Source organism: Hypanus sabinus, chromosome 9 (assembly GCF_030144855.1).
Source record: "Hypanus sabinus isolate sHypSab1 chromosome 9, sHypSab1.hap1, whole genome shotgun sequence".
Lineage (NCBI taxonomy): Eukaryota > Metazoa > Chordata > Chondrichthyes > Myliobatiformes > Dasyatidae > Hypanus > Hypanus sabinus.
Window position 1 is genome coordinate 57,458,229 of NC_082714.1, and position 27,626 is coordinate 57,485,854.

The following is a 27,626-nucleotide window of genomic DNA, read 5'->3' on the forward strand; positions in this document are numbered from 1 at the left end:
AGGAGAGTGGTCTGGTTTAGCCTGAGGCAGTGGACACCAGGGATTGTGTCCAAGTATTGTATCCTACATGAAAAACCATGGCTGCTACAGTATTTACAAAATGATAAACAGCACATATTGTCTGAAATTCCAATCAAACCAACATAGTCCTGGTGAATTTTTTACTTCTGATCATTGGCTAAGTGGATTCGGATGTTGCATTGGACAGGCTCACATATGTTCCAGATGCAGTTGGAATCAATGATTTCAGAGTTCAAAGGGCAGATTGGAATTGTTCACTCACTCAGGATGCAGGAACAGGCTATTCAGCCCCTGAGCTTATTCTGTTATTTAATAATCTTATTGGTTAACCTGTGACCTAACTCCATGTTCTCTGTTCCCATTATTATTTATTATCTTTTGGTTTACATAAAACTATCAATATCAAATTTAAAACGAGCAATTGGCATGGAATCGTACATCATTTGTGGAAGAGTGTATCAAACTGCTGTTATCCATTGTGTGTAGCAGTGTTTCCTAAATTCATTTCTGAAAGGCCTGGCTTTAATTTTTAGACTATGCCCCCTAGTCCTAGACTCTCCAACTGAAGGAAATAATTTCTCCCAATCGACCCTATCAGTTCCTCTGAAATCTTTGATTAAATCAGACATTTACTAGAGAATACCCCTAGTTTGTGTATTCCCCCTAGTAATCACTTACTTGCAGCAATTTCAAGCCTGGTATCTTGCTATCCATTTTTGAAATCTTGCATTTATTTAAGCGTTGGATTAGTCTTTCCTGTAACATGTGCTGGGAATTTCCTTGGGGTTAAGCCAAAGTGAATGGCACCAGAATTTCCTAGACAGTTATGTGTGCTCAAGTAGTTTGCTTTTATTAGTGCATTCCTCATGTTTTGAAAGTTGGTTGTGTCTGTTTTGTGGTTCTTTGTAACGAGATCCTTAAAAAAAAGGTGAATGTAAATGTAATGTGGCTTAGATGCTGCTTTTTGCCTCTCTGGGGTAGAGGAAAGAGCAGTCGTATCCAGTGTGGAATAAAGTAAAGATATGCTTTAGTTTATGAGCTTTATCATCCTACTCAATTTCACCCACATAGCTGATGTAATCATTCTTGTTGCTGAAAATTGTTCAGGTTCCTTTTAGGATTTTTTGACCTTTGATTTTGTCAAATAGTGTGCCATCTCCATGGATCATTTTATATTGTTAGAGTTGTCAAATCAGTGCAAGTTGTTCACGTTTTTTTTGTTGTTCTGTTACTTTCAAGAGGGTTGCAGACTTATAAATTAAAATTTAACTCTTTTTTGTCTTTTTTGAGGTTTTGAGATGATCATCAGAGCTGTTGGTCTTCACTTGATATTGTTGCTAGTAGGTTTTGTTCTGAGATGTCAAAAGCTATGTACTAGTATTAAAATGATAACAATCACAATAAATTAGTTCTTGTTGACATTGGGAAAACAGGTGTTTAAAGTGAGACAGGTTCCCTCTGGAGTCACTTGCACTGGACAGTGTTACCTGTGGTAAACTTCTGAATCTTTATTGAGGATCATCATCTTGTCGTGTAGAGAGGCTTGTGAGTTCCTGAAATTCTGAAAGCAATGGCACTGAGTTCCTAGTAGGGGTACTCATGGTGATAAGTTTTAGGAGCAGGTTCCAAACAAGAGTGATTAACCAAGACCTCAGTGGTGAAGCTGGCAGAAGATAATGGCACGTCACAATGTCAGTGAAGGCGGAGGAAGGCTGCAGCAATGAAGAGCCCCCATTCCAGGCCACAAGGCCCTGACCCCAATTTGTCAAGGACAGTGTTGTGGTTGCCCATGTATTAGCCTCTCCACATTAAACAAAGTCATGCATAAATATTCTCAATTAAGGGAATCCACCTTAACATCCTGGATTAAGTGATAAACAAGTGGTGAAGGATGTCAGACTTGTGAGGTTCGCAAGCCCCTCAAAATATGTGGATCCCGGATTGGCCTCTGCAGCCTCCTGAAGACCCACTAATAGACAACCCCTAGGAGAACATCATATTGGACTTGAGTGATGACACGATTATGACTTCTGGCTATGTTGATGTACTAGAATATGAAAGTTAAATTTTTAAAGAGGTAAAAGGATTCACTTCAAGGAACAGTTACCTAGAAACTGGATTGTATAATGCAGTGACTTTAAGCAGCAGTAGATTAAATATCATCTTTTTGTGTGTGAGGAAATCCGGGAAAGACAGTATGTCTGTAAATATTCTGTAGTTCACAAAACATGACTCCTCCCATCCGCTCATGAAAGTATGCATTCCAAGTGACGCCACTCATTATGCAATGCTTATTCAGGATATTGGAAAGTTTTTTTCTATAATGTCCTAACCTTGACATATCTTGTGAAGACACTAACTTGCTCTTTGCTCTTTTCCCAAGTGCATGGTTGCTGGCTGGAAGCACATGCTTAAGAACTAGTGATGGGAGATGAGATGAAGATATCATGTGGGAGGAAGTTACTTTGAGGCTCAACAAAGCTGGTGGAACCCTCCAGGGAACAGGCATCTAGCAGACTGTGTATCTACTAAGACCCAAGCTACACAGCTGATTTGAAACCAGCAGCAGATCAATTTAAACAAATCAAAGTTCTTCCTGTTAGGCAGGGTTTTTATAAAATTTCAGCATTGTGTATCTTGGTGGCAAATCTGGCATTTAATACCTATCTTTGAGTGTGCTCAAGAAATCGTGGTGATCTACTGACTTAAACAACAGTAGTCCTTCGTTTGATAGACAGCATCCTGTCTGAATTTGCCACAGCTTGGTATTGAAACTACTCTACCCACTCTATCATGAATGCCAGGCTCCCTTCTATTGACTCTATCTACTCTTCCCCCCGGCCTTGGGAAAGTAGTCAACATAATCAAGGACTCCTCTACCATGGTCATTTTCTTCTTGTCACTCCCCCCCTCCCCACCCACCCACACGCATTCCATTGGGCCAAAGATATAACAGTTTGAGAATATGTACCACCTTGCTGAAAGACAACTTTTATTCTGTTATAAAGCTCTTGAACGGATCTCTTATATGATAAGATATGATCTACCTCATCATGGTCCTCATACTCTATTTGTCTGCCTGCAATATACATTGAAACTGCAGCACTATATTCTGCATTGCAACTTTTTATATTTGCATCACCTCATACTTATGGATGGAAGAATCTGTTGGGAAACAAAAGCTTTTCACCGTATCTCAATAAGTCTGACAATAATAAATCAATTACCAATTATAAATTAAATTGCTGTTAGGTAAGGAGTTCCAGGAACTAGACCCAGCAATTATGAACCAATGGGGATATACTTACAAGCTGAAGTGGGGTGCAACTTTGAGAGAAGCCTGCAGATAGTGATATCCCCATCTACCCATGAATATTGTCCACCATAATGGCAGAGGTCAGGGTTTTACAGATGGAACCCACTGCAGCCATAGTGTATTAGCGGTGGTTGGTGTGCCGATGGAGTGGACTGCTTTGTCTTGGTTGACTGATCTTGGAGGTGAAATCATCTTGACAATTAGAGATTATTGCATTGAACTTCTGACTTGTGGAAAGACTGTGGGAAGCCAGATAGTGAGTAATCAACCAAGCTCTGGCATGCCCTAACGATGCCTGAATGTTGTCTACATCCTGCGATGTGCTGTTTAGTATTCTGAGGAGGTGTGAGAGGACTTGAACATTGTGTAATCACCTTTGAGCATTCTCACTTCTGACATTAAGATGGAAGGAATGTCTTTGTGAACATGCAGGGGATAGTATTGCTCTCAATAACTACTTCAGTGATGTCCTGGGCTGGAATAATTGACCATCAACAACAGTCACTCTCTTCCATTGTACAAAGTTTGACTCCAGCCATTGGAGTTATTTTATTTCCCTTTGATGTTCATTGACTTCGCTTTTGCTATTGCTCCAAGCTGTTAGCTTTCCAAGTTTACAGATATAAATAGCTTGAGACTACTGAGGTACAAGCAGAGACCATCTAGTACAAATAGCAAACTGCAACTGAGGTACTCCTGTTCTGCTGCAAACAGTTGGAGATGATCTCTCTTTGTGCACCCTGCCATCTCATCATTGTCAAATGAACTGGATAATGTGGCAAGTATTTCTACAAACTAACGCAGCAGGATACAGTTGTCAATAGCCTTGTATAAAGGCAGTCCATTAACTACAGTCAGTCAAAGAACCTGTGCACTGGATGAATTCCTCCATCGATAACTATTAAGAGCTAATATACAGTTTTATGGTATTGTAGTAATATTGATAGTATTCTAATTTGTTCTGGTTTTCACTTAAATACATAATTTGTTACTCAGTTAAATAGTAGCTTGTCTTTTTCATACTTTTTAACTATTTCCATGAACCTTCTGCTAATTGGAGTAGATGCTTCATGGGCCAAAATGTGCTGGTCCCGATGTATCCCAGTTAACCCGAATCCACTGTACGTAGTGACTCACTACAGATATTGTTCCTTACAGACAATTCTACTGTCTCTGCTCTGGAGGCCTGCCTGGCCTTGACACAGATGATGAAGCTGCAAAGAATCTTTCTGGCAGACAGTTGAGCTGATATTAATTGTGATGTACGGGGAGTGGCATGTTGATTAGTGGGGAATGGGTTGATGCACTATTGAACTTTAATAATCACAACTCCTGCATTAACAGCTTGAAGGCAGCTTGCTACACACATTTTTATTAGGATAATGATATATCCTTTTTCCAGTCCACAGGAGCATAAATATGGCAGTGCAACACAGATTGAGCAAATTTTTAGTCTTTTGAAATTTACTTCTGTTTTTAATCTGGCCAAACTGGATTTTCACTTGCAAACAGTTGTTAATTAATCTTTAATATAAAACTGCATTTTTTGTATTGCTAATTAATCCAGGTCATTTGTCAATTAGAACTCAAAGCAAGCTAATATTTGTACTTCAGCTTTAGGTTTGGATGAGGGGAGGGTTACTTTTTATGAAATGTATTGCTAAGATATTATGTGTCAGCTAATTACAAAGAATCTGCAGAATATTAAAGGAATGGTTTTACAATTGTAGGTCAAGCAACAATTTGATTTTTATTTTACCTTTGAGATCCTATTCCAGTTCGATATGATAGCCAGATGTTCCTGTTTAAATCACATGATTGCAGAACATCCGCATGGTAGCAGAAACTTACAGCCTTTAGGGAGTTTTGAGATGTACAGAATTAATCTTTAGTTTGCCAGAAGGACACTTCTGTGAGAAAACATTGGATGGGGACTCAGTGAAAAAGTACACTATCTTCTTGTAAGATCAGTGCAAGTTCTGTCTCCTTAGAAGCTCTCAATGCATGTAATTTTAGAAGTGTTTTTTAATTACTCTAGTTAACACCAAGACAATCATCCCTAAAATATGGTAATTTGCCAAAAGTATGTGTACCCAAATATAGCAGCAATACTATTACTAAACAGACCTCTTGGAAAAACCAAAGGAAGTTGAGGGCCGATACTTAAGGCACTTCTGGAAGAGGCATCTTACCTTTCTCTGGAACTGTCTTACTGTTTAAAGTTCTGTTTCCTTTTGTCCTTTTGTACTGAAAGTGATTTAAAAAATGCTGTGTAAAGATATCTACCATTTCAACTAGTTGTTCAGAGAATCAAGAGACACTGTATATTTAAAGCACTGATTCAGATTCGCTTATTTATCATAAGTACATTGAAACACACAGAAAAAAACAACACAGTCTAAAGATTTGCTGGGGGCAGCCATGCATTCTGGCACCAACATAGCATGCCTACAATATTCAACAGTACAACAGCAATAAAACAACAGTGAAGTAAGCCTGTTTCAACACACACAAAGAGATAGCAGTTGAACCCCAGGACAGGCCAGGTCTCCAACCTCCTTTGTACTCTCAGACTCTCAGGTATCTAAGTTGACTTGCAGACCCAGGGCTTCAGCTACTAGTCCTCAACTTTTGGACTTCCGATGGACTTGCAGCTTCAGTCTTTCATATCAACCCCTACACTTGCTGATAACAGGATCCTGAAATGCAGGCCTTGAACTCCAGAACCACCAACACAGATACCTAGGGGTTGCTGGTCCTTGTACTTCCTGCCCGTACAGACGTTCAATCCTGCTGATCACACAGGGGACTCAGTTACCTGGGGTCTTGGGGGCATCAACCCTTGTCCATAGCGCTTACCGGCCGGACGTCTGTATGTGGATGACCTTTGTCCATATTCTTGCTGGTCTGCAAATGCGGAGTGCAGAGTGGACCCAGGGCTCCAGCCTAACTTATAACTACCCATTTCCTTGTCCCTTAGCACTAATCTGACCCCTAACTCCTCTAAACCAACCGTATGACCCTAAAAGCAAGCAAGTCTGAGCCACAAACTTGATGCATGCTGTAGCTTGATGCCATTTTGGCCAGACTGGACTAGCACTTCAGCTCTACAGGTAAAATGTGGAGAAAAAGAACAGTAAATATTGTAAGGATAGAGAATATGAAGAATGCAGATAATAGGAAAAATCAAAAGCTGCTTCACCGTTCAGTAACATCATGACTGTTCCAGGCATCATCTCAGCTCTATCTACCTGCCTTTTCCCCATAACTGCAATGAATGTGTTTAGAAGTTATGTAGTAATGCTCATATGCCCATTGTTCTTGTATCTTTATTGAGTTATACTTTCCATATAGCATGCCAACTTTGCATAATAGAACTTCCTTTAAAGTTGGAGAAATTGTGATTCGCAATATACTTTACAGCAACACGTACAACAAGCTGGAGGAACTCAGCAGGTCGGGCTGCATCCGTGGAAACAAGCAGTCAATGTTTCGGGCCAAGACCCTTCGTCAGGACTGTATATACTTTACAGGATGTCTGACAGCGTAAAATGTGATGGGAAATCAACTGGACTTCTCTCATCATCATCTCAAACACAAATCTTACAGCATCTGCAACAGTGGCTTGCATTCACCAGTGCTACGGGTATTATAAAATAACCCAAGATGCTTCACAGGAAATTATCAAACAAACCAGATGAAATATCATGTAAAATATTAAAGAAGATGACCTACAGCTTGGTCAAAGCAATAGCTGTATTAGTGAGGGTCCAGGGAACAAATTCTACACTTGGCAGCAAAGAATTAACTTTGCCAACCAAAACGCCACCACAGGCGGAGTGACTGAATTCATTGAATAAGTGGCTAAAAGGAGAAAATCAGATATCCTGGAAGATCAGCTGCATGTATCACCAAACCCCACCTCCCTATGTCATCTCTTGTTCTGGAAATTAATGAACATTATCTTCACAGGTAGGTGTGTATGGTTATTACTCTGCCTAGAGGAGGTGACATATCTCCTGCTGGTCCAGACTGTGTTAATGACCTATCCAGAATTCACTTTAGTAGGGCAGCTGCCAATCAAGTGTTGTATGGGGCTTCCATTTAATTTATTCTCTACTTCAAAACTGCTAAAAAGTGCAAATGGCAAGTTATTTTTCTCAATAATTCTATTGCATTTTGCTTATGAAAATGCTGCCATAGAAAATAGAATTTCTACTGTCAATGAAGCAGTTCTACTCAGGTAGAAATAAACCTCAAAGAGTGGCTCTTTCCAAAGTATTTCAGCATATAGGTTACGTAAATAAAGCTGTAGCAACAGTGTTGGACTAACCCTATCATTATAAAATATATTACCTGATCTGCTTTCAGAAATAATGGGAGATCTGCTAATTTTCTTGAAACACAAAGTATTAATTTAAGTTTGTCCTCCAAATTTATTTGACTGAACTACTGTCCCTTTAGTTAAGAGAGCAGGTATTAGTCGAATAAAAGTAGTCAAAGTTTTGATTGTCATCTCCATCTTGTACTAAAAACCAGGCTAAATGACACATATTCTCCATTCATTAAAAATTATTACACTCTACTTTATATTAAACTGATGCAGTCCACGATTTTTAAACTTCCTACTACTTAGACACTTTCTTATAACTGATGGTCTATTCTTTACTTTTTCCTGATCGTACCAGTGAAGTTCAGCTCCAAACTGGAATCCATGAACCCTTTGCTTAATGGTATTGGTCCATCGCATAAAAAAGTTTGGGAACCCCTAGGCTAACTACTTATTTTCAAGAAATTGTTTGTTGTTTTCAAATTGCCCCCTTTCATGTACACTTTCTCCTACCTCTTTCTTTGTGTCTAAGCACCACCAATAATTCTATGTTCTCATCAGAAGAAATCTTTCCTGATTAAGATTCATTTGATATATCATTTAATTAAGTTGATTGGTGGGGTGTTATCTATGGGGTAGTAAAATAGAAGAAAATTATATAAATATTACATTGGCCAAGGCTTATAAGAAATATTGCTTTGAAAATTGATGGCAATATATTGGCTCTATACTGCTATGTCTTTGCAACTTCCAAGAAATTGTTGTCTGAGGAAACCTGATCCTGAATCACACAATGGCCAAAATTTCATGGGAAGCTTTAGTGATGTGCTTTAGTGCATTGCCACATTATCAGATGCTAGATATATTCACAAGAAAGGTTCCTACTGTAAAGAGAAATTCAGTTAATTAAAGTCAGCTTTTCACACCAGCTTTTACTTGCCAATTTGTTTAGATTGTATTGCTAATTTCTAGGAAACTTAACGTTATTTTTGGAAGTTGTATTAATAAATACATTCAATTCCAATTCAAAGAAGTAGTCCATCCATAAATAGATAGATAGATAGATACTTTATTCATCCCCAAGGGGAAATTCAACATTTTTCCAGTGTCCCATACACTTATTGTAGCAAAACTAATTACATACAGTATTTAACTCAGTATAAATATGATATGCATCTAAAATCACCCTCCCAAAAAGCATTAATAAATACCTTTTAAAAAGTTCTTAAATAGTTTACTAAAGTGTATTGAGTGGTAACTTAAGCACAGTCCTAACCCCGGCATTTTAACATGTCTTGCCCCTGGTGGTTGAATTGTAGAGCCGAATGACGTTGGGGAGTAATGATCTCTTCATCCTGTCTGAGGAGTATTGCATTGACAGCAACCTGCCGCTGAAGTTGCTTCTCTGTCTCTGGATGGTGCTGTGCAGAGGATGTTCAGGGATTTCCATGATTGACCGTAACCTACTCAGTGCCCTCCGCTCTGCCACCGATGTCATACTCTCCAGTTCTGTGCTGACGACAGAGCCCGCCTTCCTTACCAGCTTATTAAGACGTGAGGCGTCCCTCTTCTTAATGCTGCCTCCCCAGCACGCCACCACAAAGAAGAGGGCGCTCTCCACAACTGACCGATAGAACATCTTCAGCATCTCACTACAAACATTGAATGATGCCAGCCTTCTGAGGAAGTACAGTCGACTCTGTGCTTTCCTGCACAGGGCATCTGTGTTGGCAGTCCAGTCTAGCTTCTCGTTTAACTGCACTCCCAGATACTTGTAGGTCTTAACCTGCTCCACACATTCTCCATTAATGATCACTGGCTCCATATGAGGCCTAGGTCTCCGAAAGTCCACCACCATCTCCTTGGTCTTGGTGATATTGTGCTGTGAGAAAATATTGGTCTTGTAGGAGTTAAAAAAAACTATTCAAGAGTGTGCAGCTGCTCCAAATTTAAGGGCATGTTATCTGAGAAGTACATTATTAAATAATGAGTTCCTACAGTATCTTGAGTTGAGTTTTTAATGTACTTGATCTACAGAGTGCAGGACACGTGCTTTGAAATGCATTAGCCACTAACATATGAAAACAGTTACAATTTAGAAGCCTTCAATAACCTCAGGTACCTGCAATAACACATGGACTGCCCGTATTACACAAACTGATAACTTTGGAACATAGAGTACAAAAATGAATAATACATTTCAGGAAAATTCAAAATTAAGCACAACAGTTGAGTGTAAGGTTTTATAAAGTTGTACTGGAAGTGTAGGAAGCATGTTTAAATATGACTGAAATTAGAGATGATGGAAAATGTTCATCTCTGACTATTGGCTGAATCACCATTATGTACTTGCAGTATGTTTTAACAAGCTCTCCAGCAAATGTTGGTATATATTTGCCACAGGAGGATCAGAGCACTTATCTATTAGACTCACTGTTTTAGGGTTGAAATAAGCATATTTATAGCAATTTGTTTCTCATGCATGACTTGCATAAATCACCTGACTACACATCATTGTTAACATATGAGAGAAGCAGTACAAAGTTTGAAAGTAAATTTTATTATCAAATTAGATGTATGTCACCATATACAACCCTGAGATTCATTTTCTTGTGGGCATACTCTATAATCTATAGAATTAATAACCATAACATAATCAATGAAAAACCACCCAAGTAGGACATTCACCATGAATGCAGAAGATGACAAACTGTGCAAATAAAAAAAGAAGAAATAATATTAATAAATAAGTAATAAATATCAAGGACAATGGATGAAGATGCCTTGAAAGTGAGTCCATTGATTGTAAGAGCATTTCAATGATGGGGCAAGTGAAGTTGAGTAAAATTATCCCCTTTGTTCAAGAGCTTGAAGGTTGAAGGGTAGCAACTGTTACTGAATCTGGTGATTTGAGTCCTGCAACTCTTGTACCTTTTTCCTGATGGCAGCTGCATGAAGATAGCATGTCTAGGGTGGTCCCTAATGATGAATGCTGCTTTTCTGTGGCAGTGTTTCATGTAGATGTACTCAATGGTTGGGAGGTCTTTAACCCATGATGGACTGTCTGTATGCACTACTTTTTGTTGGATATTTCATTCAAGGGCATTGGTTTTTCTGTACCAGGCTGTGATGTAGCCAGTCATTATACTCCCACTACACAACTATAGAGGTTTGTCAAAGTTTTAGATGTCATGCCGAATCTCTTCAAACTCTTGAGATAGTAGAGGCGCTGTCATGCTTTTTTTGTAATTGCACTTTTGTGCTGGGCCCAGGACAGGTCCTCCAAATTAATAATACCTCAGAATTTCAAGTTGCTAACCCTCTCCACCTCTGATCCTCTGGTGAGGACTGGCTCATGGACCTCTGATTTTCCTCCCGTAAAGTCTATAATCAGCTCTTTGATTTTGTGGACTTTGAGTAAGAGATTGTTGTTATGACACCACTCAATTTCCTTCCTATATACTGATTCATCATTACCTTTGATTCAGCCTATGACAGTGATGTCAGGAGCAAACTTGAATATGGCATTGGACCTGTTCTTAGGCACACAGTCCTAAGTGTAAAGTGAATTGAGCAAAGAGCTAAGCCCAAAGCCTTGTGTTGCACCTGTGGTGATGGAGATCGCAGTGGAGATGTTGCTGCCAGTCTGAACTGATTAGGGCCTGCAAATGAAGAAATCAAGAATCCAATTGCACAAGGTGGTGTTGGAGCTTATTGATCAGTTTTGAGGGAATGCTGGTATTCAGTGCTGAGCTATAGTCGATAAAGAGCATCCTGATGTATGCATCTTTGCTGCCCAAATGTTCCAGGGTTGAGTGAAGAGCTAATGAGATGCCATCTGCTGTGGACCTGTTACTCCATTAGGTAGATTGGAGTGGATCTAAGTCGCTTCTCAGGCAGGAGTTGATTTATGCCATCACTAATCTCTCAAAACACTAGATCACTGTGGATGTAAGTGCTTTTGGGTGATATACATTGAGGCAGGTCACCAGGCTCTTCTTGGGCATTGGTATAATTGAAGCTTGCTTGAAGCAGGTGGGTACCACACACTGCCAAAGTGAGAGGTTAAAGAACTCAGTGAATGCACAGGCCAGTTGGTCTGTCCAGGTCTTTAGTACTTGGCCAGGAACCCCTCTGGGCCAGATGCTATGTACCTTTCTCCCATCTCTTACCTGTCCACCTACTTGAAAAATTTGATGGTTTTCCGTTGAGCAATGAACAGTAACATCAGCCCATAGGTATGTAGTAGTGTCCTTATTTGTTTATTTTGACAGTAACTTCCTTTTTGCATTTTGCAAATTACTACATGTGACACATGTTTATAGAATCAAAGAGTTTAGGATGAGTGTTGAATACATGTAATTGAGATTGATCAGTGAGAAATACTATTGGACTGCAGGTGAAAAGTGATTTCTACTGCTTTTGTTTTCCACTCTTCTCCAACTAAGTCAGAGCTGGGCTTACTAAAGGCTTTTAGAATTTCAATATGGGGATCTCTTTAAAATATTTCAAACCTTATTTAGGTTTGGAAGACTCCTTTTCCCAACTTCTAGAAGAGTCATCCTTTTCAGTAGTGCAAACACTCTCCTATCAGAAACGTGCTCAATAACCAACAATTAAAACAGTCAGTTTATGTCACAGGCAATTTGGATTATTTCCAGAGGCTTCAGTTTGGAATTTGAATGGAAATGTTTTCATCTGAGAAGAAGAGAATTCAAAAACTAATTAATTCTGGGATAAATTGCATATTCCATGTTTCAGTAGTTCAACTGAACATGTCATTCTTATGCATACTGTAGATGCATGGCTGGACTTTTCAAAATATAAGATCACCAAAACAGAAAGTTTTTGATCATGGAGAGTAACTATATTGATGGCAGATCTGGCAGTTGTTACTTAATTCTACCAGTTATAATTGTGGCTGTCCCTGACTTCGAGATGATGGTAGGCGTGGTAGGAAGTTCCAGACTTTCAACTTAATGGTAATTGAGGGATAGCTGTATAATTCAATTCAGGAAGATATGTGATTACAGCACGAGTTAGAAGTGATGGTGTTCCAGTATATCTCTACTCTTGTACTTCGAGAATTTATTTGATAAATAAGAGTAGAAAGAAAGGAGCATTATTTTGAATCCTACAACTGCAACACCATTAATCTACTATTCACAAGACGATTTTTATTAAATTCTCAAAAGCAAGGTTATTATTCAAAAACTACCCTAATGTGCAGAAACAAACATTTTTCTGCTTATATACTTTCAATTTTAAAGCCTTTTGAACATTCTCTACTTGCTAAATCTAGAACATGGCTCAATAAACATAAATTAAGATTTTTTAATGTTTAGTTGAAGGAATTGGTGCCTATAAATTGAAGCATCACAGTAAGTGAAAGCTGGCTGTGTCTGATACCACAGAAACCTTGAGTTGCTTTCCCTCAGGAAATGACTTGAGAAGTCTTTCAAACACATCTGCCTTGCTGACCTGGGAAGTAATAATTCTGTGACCCTTACCCAAAGCAGTTGGTGAACTTCTAGCCATAGCAGGCTGCTTCCTGCATTGGTCTTGGAAGAGGAAGGAAGGATGCGGTAGTATCCCCGGGGGGGAATAAGTACTCTCTTAATATGAATACAAGAACTAGTTTATTAAATCCAGGTTGTACAAAGATTATTATCAGTCTTGTTTATTGGCAATGCGGATGTGTTTTTGTCAAACTGCTTGTGAAGAAGTAAATGTTGGAAATAAACAAGCTTAAAAATATGTTGTGCAAATACTTCTGATGTTTTCTGTCACTTCTCAAATTATGTGAAAGTCATTCTTCAGTTACTTGAATTCTATTTGTATTCATGTCAGCTGGCTACTCAGAAAACATCAATAACCTTAAATTAATTTAGCTTTTGTCCAGATGTTTTGCATGTGCTGTGAGACTGAACATGACTCGTTTACGTGATCCTGTGTTTTCGTATCACTCTGCTCCTATTTGTAAAACCAAAGCCAATGATTCTCCTCTTCCCCCATTCCAATTCTGTGCTGTGCAATTAACTTCCTCATCATTTAATTTCTGTGTATGGATAAAAGACTGATGGAAATATATAATTATGTTCACATGGTATTATCTATAAACAAGTTACAATGGTGTTCTTAATTCAGTAATTCCTATCTGACCATTTCTCCTAGTATAGAAACAGAATAAAAGAATACTGAACAAACAACAAATTCTGTGGTGTGGCTATTCTCCTTTCCAAGTCTGTCCTGGATATTGCAGCTTTCTTCCTTCCATTGTTCACTTTCATCTGTTCCCAGATGATTAGTTCCAGATCTCTTCAGAGTTCTAGAACCAATCCTTGGAGTTAGAACATAGTATGGCACAGTGTCCCATGATGTTGTGCCAACCAATGTAAATCTACACCTTGAGCAATCTTCCTTCCCTTCCCACACAGCCGATAACCCTAATTTTTCTTACATCCATATTTCTATCTAATCCATATGTCTGGTTGACAAACAACCTTATTGTATCAATCTCGTCCATGGCAGTACATTCCAGACACTCGCCGCCTTCTCTGTTAAAAAGCCTACCCTTGACATCCTCTGCTCATCTTAAATGCATATCAGGTAAATTTCTTCTCCCTCTGCCTTCAGTTCTTATCATTCTAAGCAAACAAAACACAGTGGGCATACAGCCATTTCTGTTCACTTTTGTGGTCAATGCACTTGTCATGCTGTGGCCCTTTTAATGCATGGTTTGCAAAGCTCTCAACTCAAGTGCTGGCAGTGTCTCCCTGTTCCTTAAATCAAGTTATTTATAACTTGTTACAACTGCTTCCAGAAGTCTAAGAAAAGTGATCAGGACCTTGAAATTCGATTATAAAATGCAATTTTCTCTCATGTTCTGCAGCTGAAGATTAACTTGGAATAAATCAGGTTTGAAATGATTTTTGGGTTGAATCATGCTAATAACAAAGTTTAGCTGGACAATATTTGGTCCTTTGCAAACCAACACAACTTATGCCTTGAACCCACAAATTGATGTTATTTCCATGCAATACTTCTTTTGGAGAAGATCTTGGGATGTGTTTTCCCGGGAACGACACACCCATTGCACGCTCCCAGCACAGTGAAGTCGTGTTCTCACAGCATCTAATAGGAATAAGTGCTAGTAAGTGAAATAGTATCCTAATCCTTTGGCTTCTCTACCATTCACTAAACCACCCAACAGCACTATCTCACTGGCCCGACTACATGAATTCATATAGTGTGCCCACAATTCTTCACCCTTGACTCTGCTGTCATGACAATCTTTCCCACTCTACTCCACTTCATGTTGAACTGACTGTTCTTCCCCTTCTTCAGCACAACCCCACATCCACCATAGCCAGAAATAACAAACTTCCCTCTTCCCAAACCCTTAAAGATGCACAAGGTTTTTTAATCACTGAAATTTCTATGTATGTTTATATTTTAAATTAAGAGGAAAAAAGGCCAGATGATATGAAAAGGAGCATTGTTCATAGCATTTCATCATGAATGATAACACATTTCATAATTCTTTCTATTATCAAGGGCTTGAATATGTGAGTTGAAACTAGTTTGCTTAGCCCTATTACTTACCAACTTTAATTTTGTAATTTATTTTAGACTCAACCTGTACCTAATCCAATTGCATATTACATGCATCGATCTCCATGGTGGTTCCACAGCTTTGAAGTTCTGGTCAACCATTTTATTGAGCTCATTGTTCCATTTTTCCTACTTCTGGGACGCCGGATGTGTATTGTCCATGGAATTCTGCAGATCTTTTTCCAGGTAGGATTGGATTCTTCAATAATTCAGTTCCTCGTGGATATTTCTTTAAAGGTCTTCAGAGAAAGAACAATTAAGATCAAAAGTGTTTGATTCATCTAATTACTGACCTACTGTGCTAATTGCCTTCTAAATTCATCAGTTTCTTTTCTGGTATTAGTTTCCAGTTTTTAATTGTCTCTGATGAGGTAGCAACACGTGTTGGTTTATATCTTAGATGATACAGCAGAAAAATTAGCAACTTATCTCAACAAATATTTTCCCATGTTAAAGCTCCATTCATGATTTCTCCAAATCTCTTTTAATTAATAGCCTTAAACATTTTATCACTCTTTCTTTCTCATCTGAATGTCCTTTAATCTATAATGTTCACACCGACTACTCAAGATACATATTCAAGGTAGATGTTTTGATTCCTATATTTATGCCCAAAGGATTTGGATCCTGCAGGTGGAAATAATTCCTCTGTTGTACTTTTAATTAAAGAACATCATCAAAGTTCCCTTTGATCTCTTTTGTAGGGAAGAATGTATAGCTCAGTATTTTGATTTTGCACATATTGGTAGTTTGCTATCGCTCCCTCCATTTTTGTGCTTGAATGCATTGAGTATTGGTAGGTAGCTTTGGGTATCAGCTGCAGTTGATTCTGTCTTCTGCCCATCTAATTTTCATGTGTGAGGGAATTGATAAATAAGATAAGAAATCAGTGTCTGTTATTGCTTTTCACCTCTCTGTTAGGAAGCCCATGCTAATTTCACTGTAACAACTTCAGCGATCAGCAAAATGATCAAATATGTAAGCTATGTTCATGGCTGAGTACATTAGGGGTGTATTATTAATCATTAAGCATTTGGCAAAATCCCCAAATCAATGATCTATTACGTAATGTGGAAATAAAAGATCCTAATATTTTGAAGAGTGGAGGTGTTATCCCTGATGCCCTATCCCACCCAAAGTAAGTTACCTGAAAGTTACCATATTGTTCTTTGTGTGAGCTTGCTGACTACAGTAGTGATTAGCACTGATGATGTTTATTATTTACTTCACTGGCTGTCAAACCCTTTGATAGATCACTATGGGGAGAAAGCTAAGGAAATGCTCATTTTCTATATACGAGGGGTGATTGATAAGTTCGTGGTTAATTTTAGAAAACCTAACACATTTATTTTTCAACATAGTCCCTTCCTACATCTACACACTTATTCTAGCCGTGGAGCATATGGATCTTGGACCTTCAGAAAGTGTTCGCAGATGGGTGATGGATAAATTCGTGGCCTAAGGTAGAAGGAGATGAGTTATACAGCTCTTGTTACATGCACATGCAGATCAACTCTCTGAGTGATTATGCAGAAAGTTTGAAGTTAATAACTCATCTCCTTCTACCTTAGACCACGAACATATCAATCACCCGCAATGAGTTAATAACTTCAAACTTTCTGCATAATCACTCAAAGAGTTGAACTGCATCTGCATGTAACGAGAGCTGTATAACTCATCTCCTTCTACTTTAGGCCATGAACTTGTCAATCACCCCTGCTGTGGACACTTTCTGGAGGTCCAAGATACATATGCTCCACGACCGCTGGACTAAGTGTGTAAATGTAGGAGGGGACTGTGTTGAAAAATAAATGTCCTAGGTTTTCTAAAGTTGACTCCTTCTACCTTAGGCCACAAACTTATCAATCACCCGTCGTACAGCGCTGGGCTAGATTTACCCCTTAACCTCAGCAGTTGTTACTTTTACATCAAGTCTATCAAATGCAAAGGATAAAAACTCTTTCTGCCTTCTGCTGCACCCAGCATTTTGGAGGCAAGGATGCCCAAAGGCAGAATGAGTCAAATTCCATCAGAGTTTCCATACCAGAAATTTCTGCTTTTGCCTGTGTTCCATTATTATATTTCAGGATTGATTACTTGTCATTCCTGTAGTCAAATATTTTTACTATGAAAAGTGCTATTTTCAAATAAAATACCAAATTTGCAATCAGCCCTTGCTGCAATAAATGTGTTTGGGATATGTGAACTGATTTCATTAGAATTTCTAGTGCACTTAAATGAATGCTCTGGTTTAAAAGTTCAACGTAAGTTTATTATTAAAGTATAGTAAATATATGTCACCACATACAACCCTGAGATTCATGTTCTTGTGGATTCATTCTCAATAAATCCAATAACCATAATAGAATCAATGAAAGATCGCACCAGCACCGTGGACAATGTGCAAATACAAAAAGAAAGAAAGAAAAAGGAAATAATAATAATGCTAGATAAATAAGCAATAAGTATCAAGAGCATGAGACACAGTCCTTGAAAGCGAGTCCATAGGTTGCGAGAACAGTTAAGCGATGGGGTAAGTGAAGTTGAGTGAAGTCATCCCCTTTGGTTCAAGAGCTTGATGATCGAGGGGTCATAACTTATCCTGAAACTGAAGGTGTGAGTTATGAGTTATGAGGCTCCTGTATCTTCTTCCTGATGGCAGTAGTGAGAAGTGAGCATGAGCTGGGTGCTCAGGTTTGGTGTTGCATCACGGTGCTAATGACTGTTTTGGTTCTGAGCCCCTTGCTGTACATTTTGGCTGTGGCCTAAGGGAAAACATGTAATTGTTGTATACACTTAGGGTCTGTAATAGTTCAATGTCTGGCACTGGGTGAAGGGAGACATTAGGTATAGAAATAAGATCTGGCTCAGGTGGAATTCAGAACTCCTTTTGGAGTCTTGATGAATCCAGGGGATTAGTTGAGAAATTGAAGTTGAGATTGGGAATAAGATTGAGTCTCAACGATTGAAAGATTTAAAATGATACATCTTAGAGGGTTCCTATTGCAGCGCTGTGCTATGGATGCATGCATGTCCAAACAGTTCCCAGTGATGGTTGTTTCTGGTTGCAGTGGCCTGGGTCTCCCTACATTTCTCTGAAAGAAATGTTACATGAGAGGTGACAGCAGCTAATGAGTACCTGATGAGGAAATTACTTCAGAGATATAAGGTTGATTGAGTCAAAAAATGCATGATCAAATTTCTTGAGTGACACAAAATGACCTGGAACTTGTCATTATTGTATTTTGCTTTAAGAAAGATCTGTTTTCAATTGCACAATTGTGGAAAAAAATAACAGCGAAGGAGATTGAATTTCTAGGCAGCTGAATTTAGTAGCCAAATATGAATTCCATAAAAATGAAACAGAGTACAATCTTGTGGGGAAAATAGCCCTCAATCAAATATTGCATGCATAAAGATCCTGAATGATGTGATTCTGTGCTCAGTTCAGAAACCCTTCATATAATGTAGTACAATACGATAATCCAATCAGATCTATTAATCTTGCTCTTAAGAGCTCAATTTGGTTCTTAAAATCAATTCCTTTCATGGAGAGTATTCCAGGTTCACTCTTCAGATCCACTTTGCTGTTTATAAGCTAATTTGAATCTCATTCCTGAATAGCCTGGTGTTAATTTTCAGTTTTTGTCTCCTTGTTCTCAACTTACCCTTCGTTACATTTCAGTAGAGATAACTAACCTATCAATTTCTTTTAAATAGTTTTAAATGTCTTAATCAAATTAACCATGAACCTATACTCAAGGGAATACATGTCAAGTATATTATTTCCATCAATAGTTCTGAATAGTGAGCTTATCATGTTGCATACAACAATATTTTGTGACAATTATGAGAGATCTTACAGATCTGAACTTGCATTACACAGCTGTGTGAAGGAGTGTATTCTAACAGTCTGGGTGAGAAGATCGCCATACCAATTAGCTGTGCCGTGATCTTTCGTGTAACATTATTCAGACAATGAAAGAAACACACCAGTCTCCATGTCCAAATTCCCAATAAATGCTCCCATTTTCTCACAGATCTGTCCCACATGTACTAATTGGTGCAATGTAATCTCATTGCTTTCATGTTCAGGCTGCTGCTGTGCTTTTCAACAATTTAGAAAATTCAGTAAAACATTTGGTAACTGCGGGCAAATGAATAGCAACACACAGAAAATGCTGGTGGAATGCCACAGACCAGACAGCATCTATAGGAAGAAGTACAGTCCACATTTCGGGCCGAGGCCCTTCGTCAGGATTGAGTCCTGATAAAGGGTCTCAGCCCGAAACATCAACTGTACTTCGTCCTATAGATGCTGCCTGGCCTGCTGCGTTCCACCAGCTTTTTGAGTGTGTTGCTTGAATTTCCAGCATCTGCAGATTTCCTCCTGTTTGCCCGCAAATAAATCCCTGCTTTTACACTGCAGTTATATTCACTGTTGTGTGGAATATAATAAAGCCTCACATCTAAGGCAGGAATATCCACTGAAGTGTAAAGCTATTTTGTGTGTGAACCATGTGACAGGAGATTATTAACCATGGAATATAAAATGGAAAATGCTGCAAGCACTCAGCAAGTCAAGCAGCTTCTGGCAGGAGAGAAACAGTTAATGTTTCAATTCTGACAGCTTGTTAGAACTAGAAAAATGAGAAAAAACAAGTTAGCTTTCAATGGGAGAAGGTGAAGGAGGAATAAATAGGTAGAGCAAAGGAATTATCTTGAATGTGTAATCTTTACTAATAAGGGTAAATCCAAATGGGGGATTTGCCAGCATATTAAGTGAGACCTTGGCACATGATCAGTAACCAGACTATATGAATAGAGTAAGAAAAACTGAGCAAAACTGATGAGAGGCAGAAATAACATGTTCTAATACAGACAGAAAGACAATTCAGCATTGAGTCCTATAGGCTGCAATGTGCTCAAATGAATGAAGGTGTGCTGGTCTTCTAACTGAATCTTTTAGCAGTGCAAGGAGCTGTAGACAGAAATGTTAGTGTGTTGATAGAATGGCAAATTAATGTTTACAGTAAGTTTGGGGATCTTCTGCAGACTGAGTACAGGTACTTGGCAAAGAAAGTTCTTTACATTTCTTGCAGTTTAATTCAGTTAATTTAAATGTAAATATAATTTCAATGTATTTGGATTAAAAAAATGTGTGTTTTTATTGTTTGACAAATGTCTAATTTTTTAGTACTTTCTGATATGGTTTAATTTTGCTAGCTTTTGAATGTTTGCAAAAGCCTAGGTATGTGATTTTATTGCTGTCTTTGATTTCAGTGTGATACGTAATTGGAAGGCATTGCATTATGTAAGGTCTCACTGATGAGGGAGGACTCAACTTCATTCAGGAAATTCTAACCACAGGTTCTGCTTAACTTAAGAGCCAGTTTAATGGATAGGCGAGTAGCACAGTGGAACCTCACAATTCTTGTGTTAATGGATGACCTAAACTTGATACTTTTATCCAAAGGTTTTCAAAGTTTACAACTGTTTTTGAAATTGGATTTTTAGAATGCTCTTTAGGGTGGTGCTGCTCATCAGTCATCGTTTTTTTTCCCATTGTTTCTGTTTGACACACTATGTCTCCAAAACTGTCTGAGGATGTACACTATATTAGCACATTTTTACCATCCTTGTTCTAAGTCATAAGGTTGTGGATTCAAATACTACATTAGAATGTTAAGCACAAGTTTGGACTGATGCTTCAGTGCGGTACACCCTTTGTGCAAATCTAGTGCAGAGCTGTGTGTGCTGCACTGTCAGGACTCCTTTCTTTCCTCAGTTGTGGTGTTATACCTAGGTCTCTTCTCTGTCATGGGGATAATAGACTTTATGGTGTGATTGAGAAAGATGGGCGATATCCTTATTTCCTGCTGCATTATCCAGCATTATTAAAACAAAGATAGTAGTTTGAAGTCAAAATAAACTGCAGGTGCTGGGATCTGGAACAAGCAAAATATAGATTGCTGGATCAGGCAGCATCTGTTGGAGGTAAGAGGTGTAGGTCGACATTTCAGGTCAAAACCCACCATCAGGGCTAAGAGGGATCATAAAAGGTTGAAATTATATAGTTATCTATAGATTCAGTATATTGAAGTAAAAAGGAAAGTGGATAGATAGAGCCTGGTACATAGGTGATCAGTGTTATGAGATAATTAAAAAAACAGCTGTCAGCATCACATTGCTCTGTGTGTGGAAATTTGCAACCATCTGTGTATAAATTGTATTTTGTTTTTCCCTCTTTGCTACGCTGTCTACATATCAAAGATAATATACTAAGAAGTCTTGAAGCGATGATTCAAGGCTCCTAGTAATATTAATGCACAGTAAATTATGAGTTTTAGAGCCATAAGAGCAATACAGCCCCTTCACCTACCAAATCAACACCAACCACCCATTTGCAATAACCCTACACTCATCCCATTTAGTTCTTCTGACATCCTATTATTTCCATTACCTACTCTCCCAAACCCCTTCACTCATCTACACACTAGGAACAGTGGCTAACTAATTGCTCTAACCCACATGTCTTTGGCATTTCAAAAGAAGACTGGAGCAGCTGGAGGAAGCATTCACAGTCCCAGGGAGAACATTAAAACTCCATTTAAAGTTAGTTTGAACCCAGGTCGCTGGAAGTGTGAGGTAGCAACTCAATCAGTTGCATTATTGTGCTATCTTCTCCTTGTGTGATCTCTCCATGTCTTAGTTGCTGTGACTTGCAACAGACTGTTGTATCATCATATGTGCCCAGTTTATGCTGTTCTTCAATTGCTGCTGGTTATTTAGCAAGTTAAGTGTGAAAGACATCCAAATCTTACCCCATTAGGCACTTCCTGCCGCAAAAGCAAATCCCATATTGACCTCATCAGTCACATTATATCAGGTGGTGGAGAAGGAAATCATCCTTAATCCTGATGTACTGCTTAAGAACAAGACTTTAGAATACTGAAAAAAATAATTCAGGTACTTGTATTACTGTTAATCACCCTGTTAGTTTATTAATGTAGCTTCTGAGTGGATACTTTAGAAAGGGAATTGTCATTGAATGGATCATTGATTAATATTGTTAATGTGCATTGGCAAAGTGCAGGAACTGTAATTTCATGAAACTTAACCTCAGTAATATAACTCACACCTGCAGTATTACTGATGAAAAGAAAATGACAAGGCTACTTTCGACAAACCTACCCTGGAGGAAATGGCGCTCGTGCTATTCTTGGTATAAATTTTCCTTTCTCTGTTTATTAAGTTTTACTGCAATGATCTTCCATTGACAGTGTAAAAATAATATAGGGTAGATAAATTGCACAGTTAAGAACAAATAAGAAAAACCTGCCTCTAATTAACTAATCAGAAGAGGGAAGGTGGGTAAATGAGAGGAACTTCAGTTCTACAGTAAGAAACTGATTGATCATTCAATACTGTTGTCTGAATTCTGTTTCAACCATCTAACTTTGCCTTAAGATAAAAAGCTACCCTTTTACATCTTGTGATTGCTAACAGACTTGGACTATATCTTAATTTTGATATTTTTTTCAGTTACAAGGGGTAATTAACATTGTAATTAGAGAAACCAAAATCATAAAACAAACATTTAGTATTTCTGAAGCTTCAAACCTGGGGTTATGTATTTCAAGATTCGAAGATGGACCTGGTAAGCAATTTGCTGATTTCTATCATTAGGAATATCTCACAGTAAATGCAGTGTAGCTTTTGAGAAATAACCTGTTGCTTAAGCTTCTTTCTTCTGCTTAAATCATTCAATATAACTTATTAAGAGATGAGGAAATCTGTCATCTTTATAGTGAATCATTTACACCCTATTCAGAGATATTGAACTTTTATGCCAGATAATAATGGGACTCTTACTGTCTCAAGTTTTGAGTTTTGACATGTTTTAATTAAAAAACAATACCAGCATTTTTTTCAGAATCAGAATCAGAATCAGCATGGGTCATGAAATTTGTTTCCTCTGTTATATTCAGGTTACATAGGGAGCTAGTTTTCAAGAAAGGAGTTGGAAATCAAGGGGAAATTGATTTTGTTGCTGTTTAAATCTATACAAAAAAAACTTCTGTGAAGAAGTTGCAATTCCATTCTGAGACCAAGATATCTAAGTAAATTTTCTTGTGCAGTGAAGGAGACTAAAAAAAAACTTGTTTGTGGTATAGAGATGGTTCTGTAAGTCATGGATTTATCCAATGGAAAGCTTCAGGGACAATCAAAGTATAGAGATGCCAATGGAGCATTTTTATTTCCTTGAAAATCAATGGGATAATTCTTGACAGCAGAACATATCTGAAGGTTTGGCAGACTTGACCATTTTATAAGGGCATTATCATTGCTTTAATAGAACAATGCATTCTGATCTACATTGTAATCCATAGATATATGTGTAACGGGAAGAAAATCGTATCATTTAAACGCTGAGAATAGACACAAGTCTAATTAGCTGCTGGTTTAAAACTAGTAAGAAGTGTAGTGACTGCGGGCCTTCCTTGGGCGAGCTCATTTCTGCAATCTGTTGTGCAACATTGGTCACGTGATAGAGCCACCCTGATGGCAAAGCCAGCAAAGTCTGGTTCACACCACAAATTTGAAAGGATGTAGGCACTTTCAGCTAAGTAGCTGCACATGGGGTTGATACTATTTCAACTTTTTCTTGACTCAAATTGGATTTCATATATTTGTTTAACTTTTGCCAAGTTTAGAACAAGCACACAAAAACAAAATTATGTGGCAGCACCAAGCCCCGTCTTAATTGAAAGATAATTTGGGCTGCTCAAAGAGTGCTAAAATATCATAAAATTGTTTCTACTAATAGACAGTTTCAGAGCTGGCATTGTTAACGTCAATAATATAAAGGCTATTCAAGACAATGTACTTGGAGTTCACCATGAGGATGGCTTAGGGCAGTTAGAGATTTGATCACTCTGAGAACAGGAATAGTAATAAGTTTGTTTCATTGTAATTCATTTTTCTATAAGGAAGGGGTCAGCCATTCTCAGCAATAGCAGTCTTGCCTGTCCAATGACCTGATATTGGTGCTGTACTGAGGAGGTGTCAACAGTGTTATCTTTTCGATGAGATTGTTAAATCAAGACCCCAATATTCCCTCAGTAAGACATTATTTACCCCCATGCCACTATTTTGAAGAAGAATAAGGGACATTACTGCTGTGTGCTAACCAAAATCTATGACCTAGCCACAGATATCAAATGATCTTATTGTTATGGAAACTTGGCTGCCAAGTTTCCTACATTACAACAGCAGGTACACTGCAGGAAAATGTCATTGGCTTTGAAAGGCTGTCATGAAGCATGGGGCATTGGAAGAAACTAGGCCTATAATACGCTTTCTGGCTTGGGTCAACAGCTTCTCTACAACATGGTATTTTGGGGTCTTCTATGCTCACCAGATGAGACCTCAGTTAAAGACAGGAATAGAAGAAATAAACTCGAATGGTTGTTTCATTGGGAGAGACCTTTCACCGACTTTCTGGATGGCGAAAAGGAAAGAGGTAAAAAAGCAGGCATTGCATATCCTATAGTTGCATGGGACCCAAACATTCCTTCTGGGTGAAGCAACAATTCACATAGTTACAACATAGAAGAGTACAGTGCAGGAGCAGGTCATTCAACCATTATGACTGCACTGACCATGATGCTAATCTAAATTATCCCATTTGCCAATACAAAGTCTGTATCCATCTATTCTCTACCTGTGCATTTGTCTGTACAAATGATTCTTAATTATTGCTTTTATATCTAGTTCCACCATCTTCTCTGGCAACACGTTACAGGTACCTACAAGTCCTTCTGTAAAGGATTTGCCTCATACATTTCCTTTAAGCTTGCCAACCTCTCATCTTAAAGCTGCGCCTTTTGGTATTTAACTTTACAGCCTAGGAAGACAGTTTGATTATCTACCCTATCGTAGACTCACATAATTTTATATACTTCTCTCAGGTTTCCCCTTAGCCTCTGATCTTCCAGAGAAAACATTCCAAGTTTGTCCAGCCTCTCTTTATTGCTAATGCACCCAATCACATAACATTCTGGTGAACCCGTTTGGAACCCTCTCCAAAGCCTCCGCATCTTTCTCATGGTGTGGCAAACAGAACTGCACTTAGTACTCTAAATGTGGCCCATATTGTATACAGTTGCAACATGACTTACCAGCCTTTGTACTCCGTACCACCCTGATGAAAGCAAACATGCTAGAAGCCTTGCAGGGAGCAATGAACTTGCACCACAAGATCTCTGTGGTACATCAGTGCTCCTTGAGGTCCTGCCATTTATTGTATACCTTCCTCTTGCATTTGATGTACCAAAAAGAAGCATCTCACACATACACAGATTAAACTCCATCTGCTATTTCTCTGCACAAATTCCCAGTTGACCTACAGCCTGCTGTATCATTTGACAACCTTCATTACTATCCAGAATACTGCCAATCTTTGGGTTGTCTGCAAATAGATAATCAGGCACCAACATTTTCATCCATAATATCTATACATAGAGCACTATAACCCACAATGTTGTGCAGAACTTATAACCTACTCTAATATCAATCTAACCCTTCCCTCGTATATAGACCTCCATTTTTCTATCATTTATGTGCTTGCCTAAGAGTTTCTTAAATGCCCCTAATGTATCTGACTCTACCACCTCTAGCAGGGCATTCCATGCACCCATCATTCTCTGTGTAAAAACTTACCCCTGACATCCCCCATACACTTTTCTTCCGATCACCTTTAAATTACGCATCCTTGTATTAGCCATTTCCGTTCCAGGAAAAAGTGTTTGGCTATACTCCCTCCTTACAACATGGACATGCCCAAGAATATCAACATACTCTCCCTAATCTGACCATCACCCATGTCTCTCTACTTGATGATTATAATCTACTGCACTGCATTTGGTGTTCACAATGTGGTCTCTTCTACAGTGGAGAAACGGAGCATAGAGTGGGTGATTGCTTCGGGGAACTCGTCTGCTCAGTCAGCAGGAATGTCCCTGAGTTTCTGATTGCCTATGATATGGATTCACCATCCTACTCTCACTCTAGCCTTTCAGTCTGTGACCTGCTGCATTGTTAGCCAAGGCCGACTACATGCTTAAGGAATAGGGCCATAACTTTCATCTAGGCATATTGCAGCCTACAGAATTCAGTATTAAATTCTGGAACTTTATTTGCGATCTTTATATATCACTGGCATATGTCATGAAATTTGTTGTTTTGTGGCAACAGTACATTGCAATACATATTAATAAAAACTATAAATTACAATCAGAAGTGTATACAAAAATAAATTAAACAAGTAGTGCAAAAAGAGAGGAAAAATACTGAGGTTGTGTTTGTGGGTTCATTGTCCTCAAGATGATGGAAGGGAAGCTGTTCTTGAAACATCGTGCAAGTGTCTTCAAGCTCCTGTACATACTTTCATAGTAGTGGATGGATTTTAGAGTAAAAAACCTGTATGTATCCACTGTTGACCCAACACATAATTGCTTCCATTGTTAATCTCTAGAAGTGGATGATTTCATGTCTTGATTGAGAAACCCATAAAATGGATTTAAAATTTAAAATACTATTTTTGCAATACAGCTCTGTGAGGATTCATTTGCTGTTCACAGTTCTTGCCCTAATGTTAAACAGATAACAGTATATTTAAATTCCCCTACTATAATAAAAGCAGTTTAAAAGACTTAAGGAGCTGTCAGGCCCTCTTTCAGCTTTGCAGGAAAAGAATCCTATGAGTGATTTCAATGGTTCAGTGAACATAGAACGGTTGAACGTAGACATCTATAGCACATTACAGGCACTTTGGCCCACAATATTGCGCCGACCATGGAACCTACTCTAAAAACTGCCTAGAATTTCCCTACTGCATAACCCTTTATTTTTAAGCACCATGTGCCTGCCTTAGAGTCTCTTAAAAGACCCTATTATATCTACCTCCACCACCGTCGCTGGCAGTGCATTCCAAGTACCCACCACTCTGTGTGTGAAAAACATACTCCGACATCCCCTCTGTATCTACTTCAAGTACCTTAAAACTATACCTCTCATGTTAGCCATTTCAGCCCTGGGAAAAAGCCTCTGACTATCCACACGATCAATGCCTCTCACCATCTTTTACATTTCTATCAGGTCACCTCTCATCCTCTGCCGCTCCACAGAGAAAAGGGCAAGTTCACTCAACCTATTTTCATAAGGCATACTGTCCAATCCAGGCAACATCCTTGTAAATCTCCTCTGCACCCTTTCTATAGTACCCACATCCTTCCTGTAGTGAGGTGACCAGAACGGATATTAAATGGTTCCATTTAATAT

The 27,626-nt window shown here is 38.5% G+C and overlaps 1 protein-coding gene across 3 annotated transcripts in view; it reads left to right on the plus strand.

Annotated features, from left to right (window-relative positions):
• The window catches only part of lmf1 (lipase maturation factor 1), a 649,165-nt gene that overhangs the window by 460,535 nt on the left and 161,004 nt on the right, over positions 1 to 27,626 (plus strand). For all 3 annotated transcript variants that reach the window (XM_059979755.1, XM_059979757.1, XM_059979756.1), the window contains exon 4: positions 15,300 to 15,467. In XM_059979755.1, coding sequence (XP_059835738.1) covers positions 15,300 to 15,467 — 168 coding nt within the window. The remainder of the gene's footprint in view (positions 1 to 15,299; positions 15,468 to 27,626) is intronic.